Consider the following 24695-nt stretch of genomic DNA (forward strand, 5'->3'; position numbering starts at 1 on the left):
CAGTACAGGTGCATCCAAGCAGGGACCGAGAGACTGAAAAACAGCTTCTATCTCAAGGCCATCAGACTGTTAAACAGCCACCACTAACATTTAGCGGCCGCTGCCAACAAACTGACTCAGCTCCAGCCACCTTAAAAATGGGAATTGATGGAAATTATGTAAAAATGTACCACCAGCCACTTTAAACAATGCCACCTAATATAATGTTTACATACCCTACATTACACATCTCTTATGTATATGTATATACTGTACTCTATATCATCTACTGCATCTTGCCATCTTATGTAATACATGGACCACTAGCCACTTTAAACTATGCCACTTTATGTTTACATACCCTACAGTACTCATCTCATAGGTATATACCGTACTCTATACCATCTACTGCACCTTGCCTATGCCGTCTGTACCATCACTCATTCATATATCTTTATGTACATATTCTTTATCCCTTTACACTTGCGTGTATAAGGTAGTAGTTGCGGAATTGTTAGGTTAGATTACTTGTTGTTATTACTGCATTGTCGGAACTAGAAGCACAAGCATTTCGCTACACTCGCATTAACATCTGCTAACCATGTGTATGTGACTAATACATTTGATTTGATTTGATTTGAATGAATAACTTTCGCCAGGTTAGAGTGAAACTAGGGAGTGATATGGGAGGGAATGACAAGCTGTGGTTAGCTATGTGTGTTTAATAGCGAATTTACTACTAGTTATCATTCTAGCCTATACTACAACGCATCTCTCTAGAAGGCAACGTTTGTTTGCGCTACCCAGGCTCCAGTCGCACCACTTTCCTTCGGTTTGGGGTGGGAGGGGAGCAAGTTGGTCGGGTGCCTTGCAAACGTGGCGTCCATTTTGAGTAAATTTCCAACCTCTTCAATCCACCACACGGCGGCGCTATTAGTCTGTGCCAAAATTTTGACTCCTTTAAGAGGTCAGAGGCTGTAGATTCTGTTCTTAAGTCACGTAGGAAGGAAGGCTCACTGACCGTCTTGAAAGGATGGAGAGATGAGATGAGAGGGAAAGTGTACTATAATATACTCTGAGAATTAAACCAAACTCAGAAATGTGACAGGATGGATAGATGAGATGAGAGGGAAAGTGTACTATAATATACTCTGAGAATTAAACCAAACTCAGAAATGTGACAGGATGGAGAGATGAGATGAGAGGGAATGTGTACTATAATATACTCTGAGAATTAAACCAAACTCCGAAATTTGACGTTTATACACTTAAAATTATATATTTGTGCCTCTACTATAGAATTATGAAGTAATGCCCAGAGTCTGCGACACTCCACTAATGTGTATGGAGAGATCTCAAATCAAATCACACTTTATTTGCCACATGCGCCGAATACAACAAGTGTAGACTTTACCGTGTTTGGACCATGATAGTTCGTTGGTGATGTGGACACCAAGGAACTTGAAACTCTCGACCCGCTCCACTACAGCCCCGTCGATGTTAATGGGGGGCCTGTTCGGCCCGCCTTTTCCTGTAGTATACGATCAGCTCCTTTGTCTTGCTCACATTGAGGAAGAGGTTGTTGTCCTGGCACCACACTGCCAGTTCTCTGACCTCCTCCCTATAGGCCGTCTCATCGTGGTCGGGGATCAGGCCTACCGCTGTTGTGTCGTCAGCAAACTTAATGATGGTTTTGGAGTCGTGTTTGGCCACGCAGTTGTGGGTGAACAGGGAATACAGGAGGGGACTAAGTACACACCCCTGAGGGGCCCCAGTGTTAAGGATCAGCGTGGCAGACGTATTGTTACCTACTCTTACCACCTGAGGGCGGCCCGTCAGGAAGTCCAGGATCCAGTTGCAGAGGGACGTGTTTAGTCCCAGAGTCCTTAGCTTAGTGATGAGCTTCGTGGGCACTATGGTGCTGAACGCTGAGCTGTAGTCGATGAACAGCATTCTCACATAAGTGTTCCTTTTGTCCAGGTGAGAAACGGAGGTATGGAGTGCGAATGAGCTTGTGTCATCTGTGGATCTGTTGGGGCGGCATACAAATTGGAGTGGGTCTAGGGTGTCCAGGATGATGCTGTTGATGTGAGCCATAACCAGCCTTTCAAAGCATTTCATGGCTACCGATGTGAGTGCCACGGGGCGGTAATCATTTAGGCAGGTTACCTTTGCTTCCTTGGGCACAGAGACTATGGTGGTCTGCTTGAAACATGTAGGTATTACAGACTCGGTCAGGGAGAGGTTGAAAATGACAGTGAAGACACTTGACAGTTGGTCCGCGCATGCTTTGAGTATACGTCCTGTTAATCCGTCTGGCCCAGCGGCTTTGTGAATGTTGACCTGTTTAAAGGTTTTGTTCACATCGGCTACCGAGAGCGTTATCACACAGTCATCCAGAACAGCTGGAGCTCTCGTGCATGCTTCAGTGTTGCTTGCCTCGAAGCGAGCATAAAAGGCATTTAGCTCGTCTGGTAGGCTCGCGTCACTGGGCAGCTCACGTCTGGGTTTCCCTTTGTAGACCGTAATAGTTTTCAAGCCCGGTCACATTCGACGAGCGTCAGAGCTGGTGTAGTAGGATTCAATCTTAATCCTGTATTGACGCTTTGCTTGTTTGATGGTTCTTCTGAGGGCATAGCGGGATTTCTTATAAGCCTCCGGATTAGTCTCCCGCGGCAGCTCTAGCCTTTAGCTCGATGCGTATGTTGCCTGTAACCAATGGCTTCTGATTGGGATATGTACAGTTGAAGTCGGAAGTTTACATACACTTAGGTTGGAGTCATTAAAACTCATTTTTCAACCACTCCACAAATTTCTTGTTAACAAATTACTTTGTGCATCTACTTGTGCATCTACTTGTGCATCTACTTTGTGCATGACACAAGTCATTTTTCTAACAATTGTTTACAGACAGATTATTCACTTATAATTCACTGTATCACAATTCCAGTGGGTCAGAAGTTTACATACACTAAGTTGACTGTGCCTTTAAACAGCTTGGAAAATTCCAGAAAATTATGTCATGGCTTTAGAAGCTTCAGATAGGCTAATTGACACCATTTGAGTCAATTGGAGGTGTACCTGTGGATGTATTTCAAGGCCTACCTTCAAACTCAGTGCCTCTTTGCTTGACATAATGAGAAAATCAAAAGAAATCAGCCAAGACCTCAGAATAAAAATTGTAGACCTCCACAAGTCTGGTTCATCCTCTAGAGCAATTTCCAGACGCCTGAAGGTACCACGTTCATCTGTACAAATAAGAGTTCGCAAGTATAAACACCATGGGACCACACAGCCGTCATACCGCTCAGGAAGGAGACGCATTCTGTCTCCTGGAGATGAACGTACTTTGGTGCAAAAAGTGCAAATCAATCCCAGAACAAGAGCAAAGGATCTTGTGAAGATGCTTGAGGAAACAGGTACAAAAGTATCTATATCCACAGTAAAATGAGTCCAATATCGACATAACCTGAAATGCTGCCCAGCATGGAAGAAGCCACTGCTCCAAAACCGCCATGAAAAAGCCAGACTACGGTTTGCAACTGCACATGGGACAAAGATTGTGTTTTTTGGAGAAATGTCCTCTGGTTTGATGAAACAAAAATAGAACTGTTTGGCCATAATGACCGTCGTTATGTTTGGAGGAAAAAGGGGGAAGCTTGCAAGCCGAAGAACACCACCCCAACTGTGAAGCAGTTGAAGCGGTGCTTTGCTGCAGGAGGGACTGGTGCATTTCAGAAAATAGATAGCATCATGAGGCAGGAAAATTATGTGGATATATTGAAGCAACATCTCAAGATATCAGTCAAAAAGTTAGAGCTTGGTCGCAAATGGGTCTACTAAATGGACAATGACCACAAGCGTACTTCCAAAGTTGTGGCAAAATGGCTTAAGGACAACAAAGTCAAGGTATTCGAGTGGCCATCACAAAGCCCTAACCTCAATCCTATATAAAATGTGTGGGCAGAACTGAAAAAGCGTGTGCGAGCAAGGAGGCCTACAAACCTGACTTAGTTACACCAGTTCTGTCAGGAGGAATGGGCCAAAATTCACCCTACTTATTGTGGGAAGCTTGTGGAAGGCTGCCTGAAACGTTTGACCCAAGTTAAACAATTTAAAGGCAATGCTACCAAATACTCATTGAGTGTATGTAAACTTCTGACCCACTGGAAATGTGTGTTTTCCCTGCCATTGCATGCCCCATTAACATTGTCTTTGTATGCCTTTTTGGAGTGAAACAGTATGGAGTCCATATTAATGGGTACTGTCAGGATGAACATGGGGAACTCAGGAGGTGGGTGGGATGATGATCCATGACCAAGCATACCTACCCTGTAAAACTGGACATCCTGGTCAGCACTTGTTGATTTGATATTTTACATATTTTCAGTGAATGGCAAACTGTGATTTGATAATGCTCTTCCACCATATTTTCATGCAGCTGGGGGTCTAGTAGCAGGTATCAGTGTGAAAACACCCTGATCAAAGAGTGTGAGCAGGAGGCCTGCATCCCAGCAGACATACCAGAAACTGCGTGCCATGTGAGCAGTGAGGTGATTGATGCCTCAACAGGAGTGGCCAGCACTCTGCAGTGTCTCATTGAGAATGCTGTCTCTTTGCATGCTTTTACATAGGCCTACATTCTAATCCACAGTATTTCAATCAGTGTGTCTTCTCTCATAGCTATACTTATGAGGATGAGGGGGTGTTTCCAGAAAGCCAGTTTGTGTTCAACTAGGCCACTACCTCCTGAGTTCAAGCTTAGGATAGGGGATGGGGAGGTACAAGAGTTCTACCTCTACTCCATGGACAAGGTCAGCCACTACTTTTGAGCACCTCCAGTCCTGCATGATGGTTCTTATGTCTGGCCCATAAAGAAGGAATTCAAGTAGGCCTACAATGTGTTGTTTTCAGGTGAAAGAAGTGCTGGTCAGTGATGACTTCAAGCCCAACTGTGCCATGGTGGTCCTAGACTTCATCGGACACTCCTTCATACAACCCGACACAGGTTTGTATCAGTACATAAATGACACAGGATAACATACACTGAACAAAAATATAAACGCAACATGTAAAGTGTTGGTCCCATGTTTCATGAGCTGAAATAAAATTTCACAGAAATGTTCTATATGCTCAAAGCTGATTTCTTTCAAATTATGTGCACAAATTTGTTTACATCCCTGTTAGTAAGGGTTTCTCCTTTGTTGGGGAGAATAAAAGGACACACAACACAATGCCACAGTGTTTAGGGAGCGTGCAGTTGGCATGCTGACTGCAGGAATGTCCACCAGAGCGGTTGCCAAATAATTTCATGTTAATTTCTCTACCATAAGACGCCTTCAAAGTTGTTTTACAGAATTTGGCAGTATATCCAACCGGCCTCACAAACGCAGGCCACGTGTATGGCGTCGTGTGGGCGAGTGGTTTGCTGATGTCATTGTGAACAGAGTGCCCCATGGTGGCGGTGGGGTTATGGGTTGGGCAGGCATAAGCTACGAACAAACACAATCGATGGCAATTTGAATGTGCAGAGATACCATGACGAGATCCTGAGGTCCATTCATCCGCAGCCATCACCTCATGTTTCAGTATGATAATGGACAGCCCCATGTCGCAAGGATCTGTACACAATTCCTGGAAGGTGAAAATGTCCCAGTTCGTCCATGGCCTGCTTACTCACCAGACATGTCACCAATTGAGCATGTTTGGGATGCTCTGGATCTATGTGTATGACAGCGTGTGTCAGTTTCGCCAATATCCAGCAACTTCGCACAGCCATTGAAGATGAGTGTGACAACATTCCACAGGCCACAAACAAAAGCCTGATCAACTCTATGCGAAGGAGATGTGTCACTCTGCTTGAGGCAAATGGTCACACCAGATACTGACTGGTTTTCTGATCCACGGCCCTACTTTTTTAAGGCATCTGTGACCAGCAGATGCATATCTGTGTTCCCAGTCATTTGAAATCCATAGATTAGGGCCTAATACATTCATTTAAATTGACTGATTGCCTTATATGAACTGTTACTCAATAAAATCTTAAATTGTTGCATTTATATTTTTGTTCAGTATAGTTCTAAAGGTTAACAGTAGTACAATTGTCAATTCTTTAAACACCAACAAGAACAACAGAGGATTCATTTCTTTTCAAAGCCCTATTAAGAGGAGTTTGTTACCAATGGTGACATGGTTAGGAAACCCACTCTTTTCCTAGATGCCTTGATCTATTCTGTGAAATTTTTTGTAAGTCTTACATTTTCTTGTGATTGTGTTGAGGCATGAAACATGAAAGAACGATACAACCTATCATTCCCTATAACAATTTATCTTCTTAGAGTACATTTAAAAGGACTGAGGAAATGTGAGGATGCATTTGTATACAAGAACCCTCCCCCCTCACAAATGACCAAGATCTTTTTAAATTTACTTGTATTTAATAGTTTGACATCTTGTTATTCTTATTCATGAATTACTTTAAGCATTTTGCATTTTATTTTTAAACTTTCATTCTAAAGTTACTAGATTTGCTAAATATGCATAACTGATATAGGATAAGCCATAAGACATCATCAACAGTTGTTAGAAAGACAGAGTGAGGGGTGGACTGGAGGGAGTGAGAAATAGGTCAACATTTAAAACTCACTCCCAATAACAGCCTGGCATGCAGGCAAAAACAATCTGCAAGCAGAAAATACCAAATTTGCAAAACCCCAAATTTGCTAAACTTAGTATCACTTAATACAAAAGTCATACTCCCATTTCAAACCCGTGTCTGATAGTCCACATCAAATGTACATCTTTATCTGACTTGAGCCCAACTTATGACAAAACCAAATTCTAAAATTATTTTTCATTACAATTTATGAACAGGCTTATAAAACTAACAAAAATCAGTTGGTATCATTATTGTATGCATTTTAATATGAATTCTATAGTCAAAGGCAAATAAAAACATTTAGCTATTTAAATAAATCTAAATTGCTTGTATCAAGTGAACAATGTGATTGGACCAATAATATCATAGAAGGAGGTGCTGGTCCACACAAGGATAGGGTTAGTCTATCCATAGGGAGAACAAAGAAAATAAACACCTATGGTATGGCTGGACAGAAATGAAAGACAAGCACAGACACACTGCAAGCCAAGGAGGTCACCGAGAGTCAGGAGAACATACATTAATTCTGATGTAATCAATCCCCCCTTTTCTCTGATGATGCTCCACTCTATGAACCAGGCCAATAGCCCTGGGGTTTCTGACCGATCAAGAACACCAATCTTATCCCGTCCCTCAGATATCACTACCACACTCAGACATAAGTTTACCAGAGATAGTGTTTTTTGCTTTACCCTTCTAGTCATCCAAGACCCAATAAAAAATCTTAACCATACGATAATCTTATACTGAAAGCCGTTGACGACCACCTTGGCCTTAAAAATGTAAACTCCCCTTTTCATTACATTTGACCTTCTCCATTTCCTTAGGCCTTGTTAATTATCTTTTTCTCCCTTGCCCACCTCGAACCTCCCCCACCCTTCCACAGATGGAGACAGAGGGGTGCAGCATTTTCCTTGGCCTGATTTATTTCCCCCTCCCCTCCCTTCTTTCCCCAGCTCTCTATAGCAGGAGACAGGCATTCTTCTTGCCACGTTTCTTGGCCTGCAGCGCCGCTCTGGTGGCCATCTCAAACACCTCCCTCACACCGTCTTTCGTCTTGGCTGAGCACTCCAAGTAGCCAAACGCGTTGATGCGGTTAGCCATGTCCCGGCCCTCCTCTGGCTTCACTGGTTCCTGTTCATGTGTCAGAGTTGGAAACGTGTTCAGAGGCATTCTATGGTTGGCATCCTTTGTGACATACTAAACCACCAATCATTACAACAAGCCAAACAAAAACGTCACTAGCATGTTGGATAAACAAAACAAAAACCTCTGAACCGGTGTATAATTAGACAACAGTACACTAAGTGAAGGTAGCTTATAAGGCAACACAACCACAAACAAATGTGCATGGTTTGTTCAATTTCAATGTTAAATTTAAAAAAAATATCCTCAATGGATCGGGGCAATGAGTCTACTTGACGAAATTCCATAATAAGAATTCATAATGCATCCTGTACCTGCTTCATTTTTGCTAACTCCCGACGTGTGTGCTCGTCATTCCGCAAGTCCTTCTTATTACCCACAAGAATGATGGGCACATTTGGACAGAAGTGCTTTACTTCAGGGGTCCACTTCTCTGGGATATTCTCTGTTTCAGACACAGGATCGTTTTAGGAAACTGCTGCAAGTGATACGATAATTTGTTGCATTTACCATGTATGACAAATATGAATATTACAGTCACCAAGGTCTTACCCAAGCTGTCAGGACTATCTATGGAAAAGCACATGAGAATGACGTCAGTGTCAGGGTAGGAGAGAGGCCTTAGTCTGTCGTAGTCCTCCTGTCCGGCTGTGTCCCAGAGGGCCAGTTCCACCTAGAACTCACAGGGAGAGCAGATATTCACAGTTACACTGCTGTTTGGCCAAACACTGCAATTGTCTCTGAATAAATTATTACCTATCAAAATGTGTAAACCACAAGACATCCACATTAAAAGGGTGCTTCAAAGTATGTCTTGATGGTAAACTGTGTTACTAAACATACAATCTCACCTGCTTACTGTCCACCTCAATATCTGCCACATAGTTCTCAAACACTGTAGGTACGTAGACCTCAGGGAACTGGTCTTTACTGAAGACTATCAACAGACAGGTCTTCCCACAAGCACCATCTCCCACGATCACCAGCTTCTTACGGATCGCAGCCATCTGCAAGACAATGTCTGTTAAAGTATAAATCCAGCAAAAAAAGTGGCAAAAATGTTATTGAAAAACTATTGTGTATCACAGTGATAATATAGCAACACAACAAAGCAAATCAAAATGTGTAGGGGGAAAAAAATCTGACATTAATATAGTAATATATTACTGAACAAAAATACAAAGTAATACAATATCCCAGACATTTTCCAGAAGCACAACGAGCTTATTTCTCTCAAATGCGGTGCACAAATTGGTTTACATGCCTAGTTTAAATAAAGGTTACATAAATAAATAAAAACAGGTAAGTCAGTTAAGAACAAATTCTTATTTACAATGACGGCCTACCGGGGAACAGTGGGTTAACTGCCTTGTTTAGGGGCAGAACGACAGATTTTAACCTTGTCAGCTCGGAGATTCAATCCAGCAACCTTTCGGTTACTGGCCCAACTTTCTAACATCTAGGCTACCTGCCAATCCTGTTAGTGAGCACATCAAGAAGCTGATTAAACAGCATGATCATTACACAGGTGCACCTTGTGCTGGGAACAATAAAAGGTCACTCTAAAATGTGCAGTTTTGTCACAACACAATGCCACAAGTTTTGAGGGAGCGTGCAATTGGCATGCTGACTGCAGGACAGAGCTGTTGCCAGATAATTTTATGTTAATTTCTCTACCATAAGCCACCTCCAACGTAATTTCAAAGAATTTGGCAGTACGTCCAACCGGCCTCACAACCGCAGACCACGTGTAACCATGCAGCCCAGGACTTCCTATGCCCTCCCAGGCCCACCCATGGCTGCACCACTGCCCAGTCATGTGAAATCCATAGACCAGGGCCACGTGAATTCATTTCAATTGACTGATTTCGTTCTATGAACTGTAACTCAGTAAAATCTTTGAAGTTGTTGCATGTTTCGTAGATATATATATACTGCTCAAAAAAATAAAGGGAACACTTAAACAACACAATGTAACTCCAAGTCAATCACACTTCTGTGAAATCAAACTGTCCACTTAGGAAGCAACACTGATTGACAATAAATTTCACATGCTGTTGTGCAAATGGAATAGACAACAGGTGGAAATTATAGGCAATTAGCAAGACATCCCCAATAAAGGAGTGGTTCTGCAGGTGGTGACCACAGACCACTTCTCAGTTTCCTATGCTTCCTGGCTGATGTTTTGGTCACTTTTGAATGCTGGCGGTGCTTTCACTCTAGTGGTAGCATGAGACGGAGTCTACAACCCACACAAGTGGCTCAGGTAGTGCAGGTCATCCAGGATGGCACATCAATGCGAGCTGTGGCAAGAAGGTTTGCTGTGTCTGTCAGCGTAGTGTCCAGAGCATGGCGGCGCTACCAGGAGACAGGCCAGTACATCAGGAGACGTGGAGGAGGCCGTAGGAGGGCAACAACCCAGCAGCAGGACCGCTTCCTCCGCCTTTGTGCAAGGAGGAGCACTGCCAGAGCCCTGCAAAATGACCTCCAGCAGGCCACAAATGTGCATGTGTCTGCTCAAATGGTCAGAAACAGACTCCATGAGGGTGGTATGAGGGCCCGACGTCCACAGGTGGGGGTTGTGCTTACAGCCCAACACCGTGCAGGACATTTGGCATTTGCCAGAGAACACCAAGATTGGCAAATTCGCCACTGGCGCCCTGTGCTCTTCACAGATGAAAGCAGGTTCACACTGAGCACGTGACAGACGTGACAGAGTCTGGAGACGCCGTGGAGAACGTTCTGCTGCCTGCAACATCCTCCAGCATTACCGGTTTGGGCGGTGGGTCAGTCATGGTGCGGGGTGGCATTTCTTTGGGGGGCCGCACAGCCCTCCATGTGCTCGCCAGAGGTAGCCTGACTGCCGGTACAGAGGTAGCCTGACTGCCGGTACCGAGATGAGATCCTCAGACCCCTTGTGAGACCATATGCTGGTGCGGTTGGCCCTGGGTTCCTCCTAATGCAAGACAATGCTAGACCTCATGTGGCTGGAGTGTGTCAGCAGTTCCTGCAAGAGGAAGGCATTGATGCTATGGACTGGCCCGCCCGTTCCCCAGACCTGAATCCAATTGAGCACATCTGGGACATCATGTCTCGCTCCATCCACCAATGCCACGTTGCACCACAGACTGTCCAGGAGTTGGCGGATGCTTTAGTCCAGGTCTGGGAGGAGATCCCTCAGGAGACCATCCGCCACCTCATCAGGAGCATGCCCAGGCGTTGTAGGGAGGTCTTACAGGCACGTGGAGGCCACACACACTACTGAGCCTCATTTTGACTTGTTTTAAGGACATTACATCAAAGTTGGATCAGCCTGTAGTGTGGTTTTCCACTTTAATTTTGAGTGTGACTCCAAATCCAGACCTCCATGGGTTGATAAATTTGATTTCCATTGATAATTTTTGTGTGATTTTGTTGTCAGCACATTCAACTATGTAAAGAAAAAAGTATTTAATATGAATATTTCATTCATTCAGATCTAGGATGTGTTATTTTAGTGTTCCCTTTATTTTTTTGAGCAGTGTATATATATATACAGTGGGGAGAACAAGTATTTGATACACTGCCGATTTTGCAGGTTTTCCTACTTACAAAGCATGTAGAGGTCTGTAATTTTTATCATAGGTACACTTCAACTGTGAGAGACGGAATCTAAAACAAAAATCCAGATAATCACATTGTATGATTTTTAAGTAATTAATTTGCATTTTATTGCATGACATAACTATTTGATACATCAGAAAAGCAGAACTTAATATTTGGTACAGAAACATTTTAAAAACATTGTAATACATTCACAGACCATGTGCCCTCAGACCCCTACTCCACCACATATATACAGTACAAAATTCATGTGTACGTGTATGTATAGTGCGTATGCTATCGTGTGTGTGTGTGTATATGTTTGTGTTGCTTCAAGGTCCCCGCTGTTCCATAAGGTGTTTTTAAAAATCTAATATTACTGCTTGCATGAGCTACTTGATATGGAATAGAGTTCCTTGTAGTCACGGCTCTATTTAGTACTGTGCGCCTTTCATAGTCTGTTCTTGACTTGGGGACTGTGAAGAGGCCTCGTGGCATGTCTTGTGGGGTATATATGGGTGTCCGAGCTGTGTGCCAGTAGTTTAGACAGACAGCTCGGTGCATTCAACATGTCAATACCTCTCATAAATACAAGCAGTGATGAAGTCAATCTCTCCTCCACTTTGAGCCAGGAGAGATTGACATGCATATTATTAATATTAGCTCTCTGTGTACACCCAAGGGCCAGCTGTGCTGCCCTGTTCTGAAACAATTGCAAAAAAAATTTGTGGCACCTGACCACACGACTGAACAGTAGACAAAACTAGGGCCTGTAGGACCTGCCTTGTTGATAGTGCTGTCAAGAACGTAGAGCAGCACCTTATCATGGACATACTTCTCCCCATCAGCTACTGTTGTATCAATATGTTTTTACCATGACAATTTACAATCCAGGGTAACTCCAAGCAGTTTAGTCACCTCAACTTGCTCAATTTCCACATATATTATTATAAGATTTAGTTGAGGTTTAGGGTTTAGTGAATGATTTGTCCCAAATACAATGCTTTTAGTTTTAGAAATATTTAGGACTAACTTATTCCTTGCCACCCACTCTGAAACTAATGCAGCTCTTTGTTAATGTTGCAGTCATTTCAGTCGCTGTAGTAGCTGACATGTATAGTGTTGAGTCATCCGAATTGCTGCAAAGAAACCACTACTAAAGGACAACAATAAGAAAAAGATACTTGCTTGGGTCAAGAAACACGAGCAATGGACATTAGACCGGTGTAAATCTGTCCTTTGGTCCGATGAGTCCAAATTTGAGATTTTTGGTTCCAACTGTTGTCTTTGAGACGCATAGTAGGTGAATGGATGATCTCTGCATGTGTGGTTCCCACCGTGAAGCATGGAGGAGGAGTTGTGATGATGCTTTGCTGGTGACACTATGATTTATTTAGAATTCAAGGCACACTTAACCAGCATAGCTACCACAGCATTCTGCAGCGATACACCATCACATCAGGTTTGCGCTTAGTGTGATTGTCATTTGTTTTTCCAACAGGACAATGACCCAAAACACACCTCCAGGCTGTGTAAGAACTATTTGACCAAGGAGAGTGATCGTGCTGCATCAGATGACCTGGCCTCCACAATCACCCGACCTCAACTCAATTGAGATGGTGTGGGATGAGTTGCACCGCAGAGTGAAGGAAAATCAGCCAACAAGTCCTCAGCATATGTGGGAACTCCTTCAAGACTGTTGGAAAAGCATTCCTCATGAAGCTGGTTGAGAGAATGCCAAGAGTGCACAAAGCTGTCATGAAGGCAAAGGGGTGGCTACTTTGAAGAATCTCAAATATAACATATTTTGATTTGTTTAACACGTTTTTGGTTACTACATGATTCCATGTGTTATTTCATAGTTTTGATGTCTTCACTATTATTCTACAATGTAGAAAATAGTAAAAATAAAGAAAAAACATTGAATGAGTAGGTGTTTCCAAACTTTTTACCGGTACTGACTGACTGTATGTATGCATGTATATATTATTTATTTTTTCACTTTTCAAAAAGTGTTAAAGGAAAACTCTACCCAAAAACGATCTTTTGGTATTGGTTTCATCAGTCCATTGTTGATATAGTCCCAAAATGTTTTGCATGTCAGCATCAAGTTTTCAACATACACTACAGGGCCAAAAATATGTGGACACCCCTTCAAATTAGTGGATTCGGCTATTTTAGCCGTTGCTGACAGGTATATAAAAATCGAGCACACAGCCATGCAATCTCCAAAGACAACATTGTCAGTAGAATGGCCTGTACCGAAGAGCTCAACATGGCACCGTCATAAGATACCACCTTTCCAACAAGTCAGTTGGTCAAATTTCTGCCCTGCTAAAGTACTGTTATTGTGAAGTGGAAACGTCTAGGAGCAACAACGGATCAGCCACAAAGTGGTCGACCAGACAATCTCACAGAATGGGACCACCGAGGGCTGAAGTGCAGAAAAATAGTCTGCAACACTCACTACCAAGCTCCAAACTGCCTCTGGAAGCAACGTCAGCACAAGAACTGTTCGTTGGGCGCTTCATAAAATGGGTTTCCATTGCCGAGCAGTCGCACACAAGGCTAAGATCACCATCAGCAATGCCAAGCGTCGGCTGAAGTGGTGTAAAGCTCTCCGCCATTGGATTCTGAAGCAGTGGAAACACGTTCTCTGGAGTGATGAATCACCCTGCACCATCAGGCAGTCCAATGGACGGATCTGGGTTTGGCAGATGCCAGGAAAACGCTACCTGCCCCAATGCATAATGGCAACTTTGGAGTTTTTCATAGTTCGGGCTAAGTCCCTTAGTTCCAGTGAAGGGAAATCGTAATGCTTTCAGCATACAATGACATTCTAGACGATTCTGTGCTTCCAACTTTGTGGCAACAGTTTGGGGAAGGCTCTATCCTGTTTCAGCATGACAATGCCCCGTGCACAAAGCGAGGTCCATACAGAAATGGGTTGTCGAGATCGGTGTGGAAGAACTTCACTGGCCTGCACAGAGGCCCAACCTCAACCCCATCGAACACCTCTGGGATGAATTGGAACGCCGAATGCGAGCCAGGCCTAATCGCTGAACATCAGTGCCCAACCTCACTAATGCTCTTGTGGCTGAATGAAAGCAATTCCCCGCAGCAATGTTCCAAATCCAGTGGAAAGCCTTCCTAGAAGAGTGAAGGCTGTTATAGCAGCAAATGGGGGGACCAACTCCATATGAACACCCATGATTTTAGAATGAGATGTTCGACGAGCAGTCCCATTTTGGCCCCGAAGGACACATGAAAGCCAGCCACCAACTTCAGCTCCAGTGACTACAGACGGTGTTAGGCTACATAATGAAACATTTCCATAGTGCCAGTTTCCCCCACACAGATTTAGCTTAATCCTCCTGGACTAAGAAGAACATCCAATGGAGAATTTCCATTGCACATAGCCCCTTTGCTCCAGGAGACCTGTACACAGTGGGCTACCGTCACTGAAGGCTACATCCCATATCCCCCAAAACATATTTACCAGTCCTCTGGGTTGACCTATTTCCTAAAATAAAAATTGTCACTGAAGTAAAATCTTTAAACCGGAATACCTTACCAGTCGGTATGGGTTATACAATGTGTTTACTACTTCGGTAAAATACGTTTAAAACCACATTTCCTATAAAGCTCACTCCCTAGTCCCTTCAGTCCGTAATAGTTACTATGCAAGATCCCAGCGTGATCACATTGCACCTTTAGGGAAATATGGAATGAATTTGGTAAACTCTGGAAAACTTGGATATAAACGTTGTATAACCATTGTAAGGCATTCTGAATTGGGCTATAGATTTGCCTTCGGTGAAGGGAAATTTCTTGGAAATAGGTAAAGGGCTGGTGAATATGTTTTCGGGGATAAGGGATGTAGCCTTCAGCGATGGGAGCCCAATGTGTACAAGTCTACTGGAGCGAAGAGGCTAAATTGCCTCTACGAATCAGAGTGTAGATGCTTCCACTCAATACCAAACAGTCCCTTTACAAGTCAGAATGTTGAATAATCTTAATTTGAATTTACTCTACCCGTTGTGCGCTGATTTTGTCCTTCTCCCTTTAAAATGGACAAACTATTCACAGAAAAGTATTATTAAACCGACCTCAAAACGTGGATCTGGATTGTTTGCTCTTCACCTGAAGCATGGGCACAAGACGGAAGGACATGCCCGCAATGCATGCATACTACCCTAAGTCTTGCAGGTGTTTACATGGTTGTCGGTTTAATTATACCTCCCTGTAGATATTTTTTCTCAAATTCCTATCCGCAAGAGGACAAACCACATAGACAACCGGTAGAGTAAATTCAAATCAAATTGTATTCAACATTCTGGCATGTAGACATTTTACAAACAAATGTATGGCATTAATCCCAGACTGTGTAACCAAGGGTATCACAGTCTGATTCGTTCGGCAACATTGCACAGTGCTTTTCAGTCAATTACTGTTGGAGGCCTGTAAACCCAAACGTTTATGATAACCAAAGCTTAGTTCATTATTTCGCAAATAACCAATACTCAAATTCAGATAAAAACGCCAATACTGGCCATGTCAACCATCTTTCTAGACCTAACTACTGAATTTCAGTAAAATACATGTATGGACTTTTTTTGTTCCATGTTCACATGAAATTACCCATAATACCTAGTGACACTATCACAACTAGCCAAGAGAAGTCTACCTGCAGAAGACACTGCTTGCCACCACCTGGATGCATGGCCTCAACAACAAAACGCCGCACCCAAACTACTAACTAGCTAATTCCCCCCTTCACGTCAACTCAGTCACTGTTAGCTTGTTGGACAAACAAATAGCTAGTTACAACGATTTTCCCATTTAAAACACCCAAGTGTAACATGTACTGGGTCGGTGGACGACGGTTTTGAAAATTAAGTCACTTGTCAGTGGTGGCTAGCAAGTTAGCTAGAAAGCTAGAGATCTTGCCCAGGCACTGGCAAGTGCGAAGAGTTGCTAGCTTCCAGACCAGTGTGTTGCTAACTTCACAACGGTGATGATGGCACTGTATACCTGGCTATGATGACCTGCTAGCTTTTCCTGTCCAGCTCTGGCTGATGGTGTCTGAAACAAGGAGTCTTTTCGCTTCAATTGTTCGTTCGTTTCCGTCATTAATGCTAGCTAGTTTAGCCATCTAATGTTGGCTAATGTTAGTCTCTCGTAGTATAGCCCCATGTCATCTTGCCTACAGAAAGCAAGTTTAACGCCTCATTCAAATATTTACTAAATAACTTATATATTTTCAAGGTGAGCAACCAAAGTTATAAATAGTTTACATTTCCTCGTTTTAATACCGTTTTCGTTACAGATGTCCTCGCCTTCCTTCTCTTTTCCTGTCCGACCCTTCAATCCGGCCCCAACAGTGTGCCCCGCCGATAACATCCGCCTATGCCCGTGATCTCCAGCCAATAGGAAACCTCAAATTAATGAGTGGCAGATATTTAAGCCAACAACTCAATAAACGTATACCGGTGCATGGAAAAGTGGATATTTTTCCCCCAACCATATGGTTTCAACAATAGGTAAGGATATTTTGGGGTCAAAGCTAAATTGTATACGGCAGTAAATCAATAATAGGCGTTGTAACGTTAAGTGATTGTAGTATGAACGTTATTGCTTGCTTATGCTCTGTAGAGACAGCATCATGAAGGTCAATGGCAATATTATGGTTGAAATAGGGAGATGTTTCTCATACTAATTGAAAAGCCTTCAACATTGTACACGCATGCCAGATCTTACAACGCCTGGATAGGTATTGAACAAATCAGCTAACCACATCATGGCCGTGTTCCCCTGCTCAGACGTTGCATGCATCAACCAATGGTTGCGTGGCACGTCATCGACTATGCCGTCGTGTACCAGATTGCTATAACATATGTCGTTAGTTGATACGTAAAACACCTAACCAGGCATTGTAAGATCTGGCATGTATCAGCAATGTCTGAACAGGGAAACATGACCATAGCTATCTGATGCACGACTGCACAGTCGATGACATGGAACACAAACATTGGTTGATACTATGCAACACCTGAACATCTAGTTGGGCAGGAACTCGACCAATGGGATGCCTTGACCCCAATCTCCCTAACAGGGGTAGAGAACTATTGCGCTGCGTCATATGACGAACATCTTTCAAATGTATTTTATGACGCTTTTATGCTAAGCGACTTAGTCATGCGTGCACATATTTAAATCGTATTGTAACACAATCTCTTAATCTACTAAATGTTAAACCAGCAACATGAAAATATGTTGTGGACTAGATTTGGTCCCGGTCCCCTATTTGAGAATCAGGGGCAGAACTTTGATGTTTTAGGTAGTTTCATAATAGAGCTTAACTGAAGCCTATCCCTGAATGTATTGTGATAAGGTGCTGTGGACAAATTTGAGCATCCTTGAAGACTGACAATCAGGTTTAATACAGAATGCTCCAGCGTGGACATACTGATGGAGCAGAAGTCACAACAGCTGTCAGTGAGGCTTTGATTCATCAGACAGTTACGTGCATTATCTTGCTTAGTTACCAGTAGGTACTTAAAGCCATATCTTATTCTTTCAGAATGGTCATTAGACCAAATTCAAGTTTGTCAATAACCAGCACATTGCTGATGACTACTGTGCACATCCATGCCGTCACTGTGTTGTCAATGTATTCCAGACTTCCTGGAGATGGTGTCTCCTACTGTAATATTCTTTGCAGGTGGTGCATGATGACATCACACTTTCACTGCTGTGGTATCATCCATTGGAGATGTGGCCCGGGGCAGGTACAAGGGGCTCGCAGAGCAATGACTGCAGTAGTTTGACTATCGTACTACTTCATTGTCATCAATAGTCAGTTGCTACCAAGGGCTATTCAGTTTGACTACTGACTACAAAATAATGATCAATGGTGTAGTAGACATTTATTACATTTTACTGACAAGAAACAGTCAGAAATAAACATTATCAGTGAACAGCTCCTTATAGTACATCCTACTCCTCTCCGGCTCCTGGTAGCACAATCTTGCTTGGGTCATAGTAGTTCTCCTCCATAAGAGGAAGACCTGCAGCCTCCCTCTGTGTGATCAACCTTTCTGCTTCCCTCCTGGCCCACTGCCTCATACTGGTGAGAAAAAGATAGGTCAAAAAGACTAATCAAATAGTGTTTGTGATGATCAATTCAATATAGCACATAGGTGTTTGTCTTGGATACTTGTTTAGAGGTGCAGAGATGGAGACAACCGAACAGTAACAACAATGGAGGTGCATTAACATTTTGGCCCCATGCATGTACCACAAATGCATTGTTGGCTAAGTTCACCGTAGTGCACATTGCTCTCCATTATACAAAAAAAATGAATCCCATTAGCACAGTATACATGATCCCCATTTTAGCACCAAGATGCCATCAATTAGAAAAAATTAAAAAGTAGACGGTGCTGATTTATCAGTGCATTGAACCATGTCGCGAGCCATTGTTTTAAAAACTCAGTAGATTGTTTTAGCACTAAGACATCGTATCTATATGCACCGTTGTCATTTTTGGAGTCCAGGAACACAGCATTGACTTGTGGAATTGACTGGTCTACTATCCAAAGTTCCATCAGTCCATTGTAATACAGCTTATTGTCCTATGTAGCGCCATTGGTAGCACATGGTGCTTGCGACGCCAGAGTTTTGGGGTTGATTCCCACGGGGGAGCAGTACGAAAAATGTATGCACTCACTACTGTACGAGCGTCTGCTAAATGACTAATGTCAATCTGAAACCCTATTATCCAAAAATACCTTTCCAAAACAAAATGTGAATTTGTGCTATGATAAGTATGCTCCGTTACCCCACATCAACTGGATACTACACTGAAAAAAATATAAAATGCAACATGTGAAGTGTTGGTCCCACGTTTCATGAGCTGAAATAAAAGAACCCAAAAGTTATACATAAGCTTTTTGTGCATATTTCAATCAAATTGTGCACATTTGTTTACTTCCCTTTTAGTGAGCATTTCTCCTTTGGCAAGATAATACATCCACCTGACAGGTTGGCGTATCAAGAAGCTGAATAAACAGCATGATCATTACACAGGTGCACCTTGTGCTGGGGACAATAAAAGGACACAAATGTGCAGTTGTCACAACACAATACCACAGATGTCTCAAGTTCTGAGGGAGCGTGCAATTTGCATGCTGACTGCAGTAACGTCCACCAGAGCTATTGCCAGATAATTCAATATTCATTCTTTACCATAAGCCATCTCCATTGTTTTAAAGAATTTGGCAGTATGTCCAACCGGCCTCACAAACGCAGAACACGTAACCACGCCAGCCCAGGACCTCCACATTTGGCTTCTTCACCTGCGAGATCGTCAGACCAGCCACCTGGACAGCTGATGAAACTGTGTTTGCACAACCAAATTTCTGCACAAACTGTTAGAAACCGTCTCAGGGAAGCCCATCTGTGTGCTCGTAGTCCTCACCAGGGTCTTGACCTGACGGCAGTTCAGAGTCATAACAGACTTCAGTGGGCAAATGCTCACCTTCAATGGCCGCTGGCACAGTGGAGAACTGTGCTCTTCATGGATGAATCCCAGTTTCAACTGTACCGGGTAGATGGCAGACCGCATATATGGCATTGTGTGGGTGAGTGGTTTGCTGATGTCAACGTTGTAAAGAGTGCCCCATGGTGGCAGTGGGGTTATGGTACGGTTAGGCATATGCTACAGACAACGAACACAATTGCATTTAATCGATGACAATTTGAATCCAGAGATACCGTGACATGATCCTGGCCCATTGCCGTGCTATTCATCCGCCGCAATCACCTCATGTTTCAGCATGATAATGCACGGACCCATGTCTCTAAGATCTGCACAAAATGTTCCAGTTCTTCTATGGCCCGCATACTCACCAGACATGTCACCCATTGAGCATGTTCGGGAAGCTCTGGATCGATGTGTACGACAGTGTGTTCCAGTTCCCACCAATATCTAGCAACTTCACAGACATTGAAGAGGAGTGGGACAACATTCCACAATCAACAACCTGATCAACTCTATGCGAAGGAGATGTCACGCTGCATGAGGAAAATGGTGGTTACACCAGATGCCAACTGGTTCCTTTTTTCTTTTTTTTCTCTTTTTTTTAAAGGTACGCATCTGTGACCAACAGATGCATATCTGTATTCCCAGTTATATGAAGTGCATAGACTAGGGCCTAATTCATTTCAATTAACTGATTTCCTTAGATGAACTAACTCAGTAAAACCTATGAAATTGTTGTACATGGCGCTTTAATTTTTGTTCAGGCATTGCCTAGATCGGTCCATTTCTCCCAAACAGCATGTGTCAAAGCTATCTTGTAAGAATCCCCCCCCACACACTCCTCCCAACTGGGTATCACGCAGCAACATCTGATGATTTGCATAAAGCTGGGCCTCGGTACACTCTGGTCACATCGCCCACTGTCGTATGGTAAGTCTCCTCACATCGGGAAAGGGCCTTTTTTTAAGTGTCAGCTTCATATTCATCTCCAGCACCACCCCAACATCAACATACAGTTGAAATCGGAAGTTTACATACACCTCAGCCAAATACATTTAATCCCAGTTTTTCACAATTCCTGACATTTTAATCAGAATAAAAATTCCCCGTATTAGGTCAGTTAGGATCACCACTTTATTTTAAGAATGTGAAATGTCAGAATAATAGTAGAGAACGATTTCAGCTTTAATTCTTTCATCACATTCCCAGTGGGTCAGAAGTTTACATACACTCAATGAGTTTTTGGTAGCATTGCCTTTAAATTGTTTAACTTGGGTCAAACGTTTCAGCTAGCCTTCCACAAGCTTCCCACAATAAGTTGGGTGAATTTTGGCCCATTCCTCCTGACAGAACTGGTGTAACTGAGTCAGGTTTGGAGGCCTCCTTGCTCGCACACGCTTTTTCAGTTCTGCCCACACATTTTATATAGGATTGAGGTCAGGGCTTTGTGATGGCCACTCCAATAATTTGACTTTGTTGTCCTTAAGCCATTTTGCCACAACTTTGGAAGTGTGCTTGGGGTCATTGTCCGTTTGGAAGACCCATTTGCGACCAAGCTTTAACTTCCTGACTGATGTCTTGAGATGTTGCTTCAATATATCTACATAATGCCATCTATGTTGTGAAGTGCACCAGTCCCTCCTGCAGCAAAGCACCCCCACAACATGATGCTGCTACCCCCGTGCTTCACGGTTGGGATGGTGTTCTTAGGCTTGCAAGCCTCCCCCTTTTTCCTCCAAACATAATGGTCATTATGGCCAAACAGTTATATTTTTGTTTCATCATACGAGAGGACATTTCTCCAAAAAGTACGATCTTTGTCCCCATCTGCAAACCGTAGTCTGGCCTTTTTAATGGTGGTTTTGGAGCAGTGGCTTCTTCCTTGCTGAGCGGCCTTTCAGGTTATGTCGATATTGGACTCGTTTTACTGTGGATATAGATACTTTTGTACCCATTTCCTCCAGCCTCTTCACAAGGTCCTTCGCTGTTGTTCTGGGATTGATTTGCACTTCTCGCACCAAAGTACGTTCATCTCCAGGAAACAGAACGTGTCTCCTTCCTGAGCGGTATGACAGCTGCGCGGTCCCATGGTGTTTATACTTGCGTACTATTGTTTGTACAGATGAACGTGGTACCTTCAGGCGTTTGGAAATTGCTCCCAAGGATGAACCAGACTTGTGGAGGTCTACCATTTTTATTCTGAGGTCTTGGCTGATTTATTTAGATTTTTCCCATGATGTCAAGCAAAGAGGCACCGAGTTTGAAGGTAGGCCTTGAAATACATCCACAGGTAAACCTCCAATTGACTCAGATGTCAATTAACCTATCAGAAGCTTCTAAAGCCATGACATCACTTTCTGGAATTTTCCAAGCTGTTTAAAGGCACAGTCAATTTAGTGTATGTAAACTTCTGACCCACTGGAATTGTGATACAGTGAAATAATCTGTCTGTAAACAATTGTTGGAAAAATTCCTTTTGTTAAGCACAAAGTAGATGTCCTAACCAACTTGCCAAAACTATAGTTTAAGAAATTTGGAGTGGTTGAAAAAATGAGTTTTAATGACTCCAACATAAGTGTATGTAAACTTCCGACTTCAACTATATGTGAAAACTGCACATTTCTATGTTTTGTAGTAACATCATCAACCAATTAGTATGCAATGCACACTGATGTTACTACAAAACATAGAAATGTGCAGTTTTCACATATAGTTGAAGTCGGAAGTTTACATACACTTATATGTGAAAACTGCACATTTCTATGTTTTGTAGTAACATCAGTGTGCATTGCATACTAATTGGTTGATGATGTTACTACAAAACATAGAAATGTGCAGTTTTCACATATGTTGAGGTTGTGCTGGAGATGATGAATATGAAGCTGTCACTTAAAGTCCCTAGACTTATCTTCCCCCATCTTTTTTTTACTACAAAACATAGAAACATGCAATTTTCACATGTTTATGTGGTGGTGGTTTTGATGATGAATATGAAGTAGAGAAATTTTGTAATGTCCCTTTAACTAAAAATATCTGTTTCAAAACATTCATCAGTGTAGTTTGGTTGCATTCATCTAGCTCGTTTTTTGTGGAGTCCTCCTAGCAGTGTTATATTTTTACTGTAGCTCGGCTTTTCAGTTGTCACTTACTCATTGTGCACCTGCTCCAGCAAGTGATGAAGATCAAGCCACAATGTAACAAAGAGGGATGTGCAGTGTGCTTAAACATACCCATGGTCTGGTAAATAGTGGATGAAGGTACCCCCAACCACAATAGCCATAGAGATGCCAAAGAAGAAGGCCATCCTCATGTTCCACTCGTCAACGACAGGATCCTGAGAGAACCCATGATAATCTCGATTCTGTAGAGATTTGAGATTGTTATTATGCTTTCATGCTACACTGGATTGTTAGCTGGCTAGTATTTGCTACACGTGAGTGCAGTTAGTAAAGTATTTAGACACTGTTTGACTGAAGGAATGTGTATCGTTATGTCAAACTACATTGAATGTGAAATATTGTCAATAATACCAGATATGAGCTGGCTAGCTAGAGTAGGGTATTTCCGTTTCGATTCAGAACCAACTCACCTTCTCGAACGCGCTGACCTCTGCGTGTCCATGACTTTCCTTGGCACGTGAAGGCTGCAAATCCGACACAGTGGCCGAACCAGCAGCACCCGAGGGTGGAGATTGCGATACGAACCGAGCCCCAAACGCCGGATTTGTGCGAAAACGGGTCAAGGCAGGCCCAAACCGTGACAACCGGGCGAGCATTTTGACAGGGCAACACTGTCGTGTTGACCCGGCACCGGAATTGTTTGGCCTTTTCATCAGCTTGTGGGCAGATAATTTCAAGAGAGGTTATTGATCGCCGCCTACTGGGCGGGGTGTGTCTGCTGTCAGTGGATGTCACCTACCACGAGCACAGCCTACTGGAAATAATGAGATAAGGCAGTTAGTTGCGAAAATATTTTTCTTATGAGGTGCAATGTTTGTTGAGCAAATATTGAATAAATTGTTGTTAACCACAAATCATAGTCATATTTTTTTTTTATTCTCAACTAGCTACCTTTTAGATGATCTGTAAATCGCTCTGGATAAGAGCGTCTGCTAAATGACAAGAATTTGTTTTTTTTTTTAAGTCAAAAGTTATGCACTTTTATTGGGCAAATTGCCAAAATTGCTTCATATATTTCCAAATTGCTTCATTCATACAGTGATTAGAATGACTGTCTTCAAAATGTATGGTAATCAGGCATCCAAAATCTTAAACTGTATCTCTAATACACTGCCTGTCGCTTTTATACTATTTGATTACATATTTTTTATTTCACTTTCATCTTTTATATTGCTTAAAGTCTGTAAGTCTTCTATGGTTAAAACCTCTACAGGATCGGGTCCCCCGCGGGACGGTTGAGCTAATGCGATTAATATGAGGTAAGTAACAAGAACATTTCCCAGGACATAGACATATCTGATATGGGCAGAAAGCTTAAATTATTGTTAATCTAACTGCACTGGCCAATTTACAGTAGCTATGACAGTGAAAGAATACCATGCTATTGTTTGAGAGTGCACAGTTTTAAACTTGAAAAGTTATTAATAAACCAATTAGGCACATTTGGGCAGTCTTGATACATTTTGAACAGAAATGCAATGGTTCATTGGATCAGTCTAAAACTTTGCAGATGCACTGCTGTCATCTAGTGGCCAAAATCTAAATTGCGCCTGGGCTGGAATAATACATTATGGCCTTTCTCTTGCATTTCAAAGATGATTGTACA

General features: G+C 42.6%; 2 protein-coding genes and 1 pseudogene across 6 annotated transcripts; 1 reads left to right on the forward strand and 2 right to left on the reverse strand.

Moving 5' to 3' along the window:
- The first annotated feature begins 4151 nt into the window (after positions 1 to 4151).
- LOC139541849 (uncharacterized) lies at positions 4152 to 5019 on the forward strand (annotated as a pseudogene).
- A 1272-nt stretch (positions 5020 to 6291) lies between these two features.
- Positions 6292 to 16790, reverse strand: LOC139542682 (rho-related GTP-binding protein RhoA-C). 5 transcript variants are annotated; one of them, XM_071348425.1, is made up of 5 exons: positions 16681 to 16790; positions 8635 to 8790; positions 8336 to 8456; positions 8098 to 8228; positions 6292 to 7771 (listed from the first exon to the last, which is right to left on the reverse strand). In XM_071348425.1, the coding sequence occupies exons 2-5, from the start codon at positions 8788 to 8790 to the stop codon at positions 7598 to 7600; spliced, it is 582 nt and encodes a 193-aa protein (XP_071204526.1). In that variant the 5' UTR covers positions 16681 to 16790; the 3' UTR covers positions 6292 to 7597. The 5 variants fall into 5 exon arrangements, with proteins under 5 accessions (XP_071204526.1, XP_071204524.1, XP_071204527.1 ...); XM_071348423.1 differs by having other exon boundaries at positions 8635 to 8804; positions 16681 to 16783; XM_071348426.1 differs by having other exon boundaries at positions 16663 to 16783.
- Positions 16791 to 18277: 1487 nt separating this feature from the next.
- Positions 18278 to 23814, reverse strand: LOC139542683 (NADH dehydrogenase [ubiquinone] 1 beta subcomplex subunit 11, mitochondrial-like). Its single transcript, XM_071348428.1, has 3 exons — positions 23500 to 23814; positions 23141 to 23271; positions 18278 to 18494 (listed from the first exon to the last, which is right to left on the reverse strand). Exons 1-3 carry the CDS (start codon positions 23740 to 23742, stop codon positions 18365 to 18367), a joined length of 504 nt encoding a protein of 167 aa, XP_071204529.1. The 5' UTR covers positions 23743 to 23814; the 3' UTR covers positions 18278 to 18364.
- Between the last annotated feature and the right edge of the window lie 881 nt (positions 23815 to 24695).

The sequence above is a fragment of the Salvelinus alpinus genome, chromosome 17 (assembly GCF_045679555.1).
Source record: "Salvelinus alpinus chromosome 17, SLU_Salpinus.1, whole genome shotgun sequence".
NCBI classification, from domain to species: domain Eukaryota; kingdom Metazoa; phylum Chordata; class Actinopteri; order Salmoniformes; family Salmonidae; genus Salvelinus; species Salvelinus alpinus.

Bases quoted from the DNA above. Each gene is read 5' to 3' on its own strand.
- LOC139542682 (XM_071348422.1), bottom strand. From the start codon at position 16,768: ATGTTATCGGCGGGGCACACTGTTGGGGCCGGATTGAAGGGTCGGACA. The intron at 8,805-16,662 runs GTAAACTATTTA...ATACTTTAACAG, and splicing joins CGGTATTAAAACGAGGAAAT to ACATTGTCTTGCAGATGGCT. The intron at 7,772-8,097 runs GTACAGGATGCA...ACACATGAACAG, and splicing joins AGTTAGCAAAAATGAAGCAG to GAACCAGTGAAGCCAGAGGA.
- LOC139542683 (XM_071348428.1), bottom strand. From the start codon at position 23,742: ATGAAAAGGCCAAACAATTCCGGTGCCGGGTCAACACGACAGTGTTGC. The intron at 23,272-23,499 runs GTGAGTTGGTTC...AAATCTCTACAG, and splicing joins AGGTCAGCGCGTTCGAGAAG to AATCGAGATTATCATGGGTT. The intron at 18,495-23,140 runs GTATGTTTAAGC...TTTTCTCACCAG, and splicing joins CACTATTTACCAGACCATGG to TATGAGGCAGTGGGCCAGGA.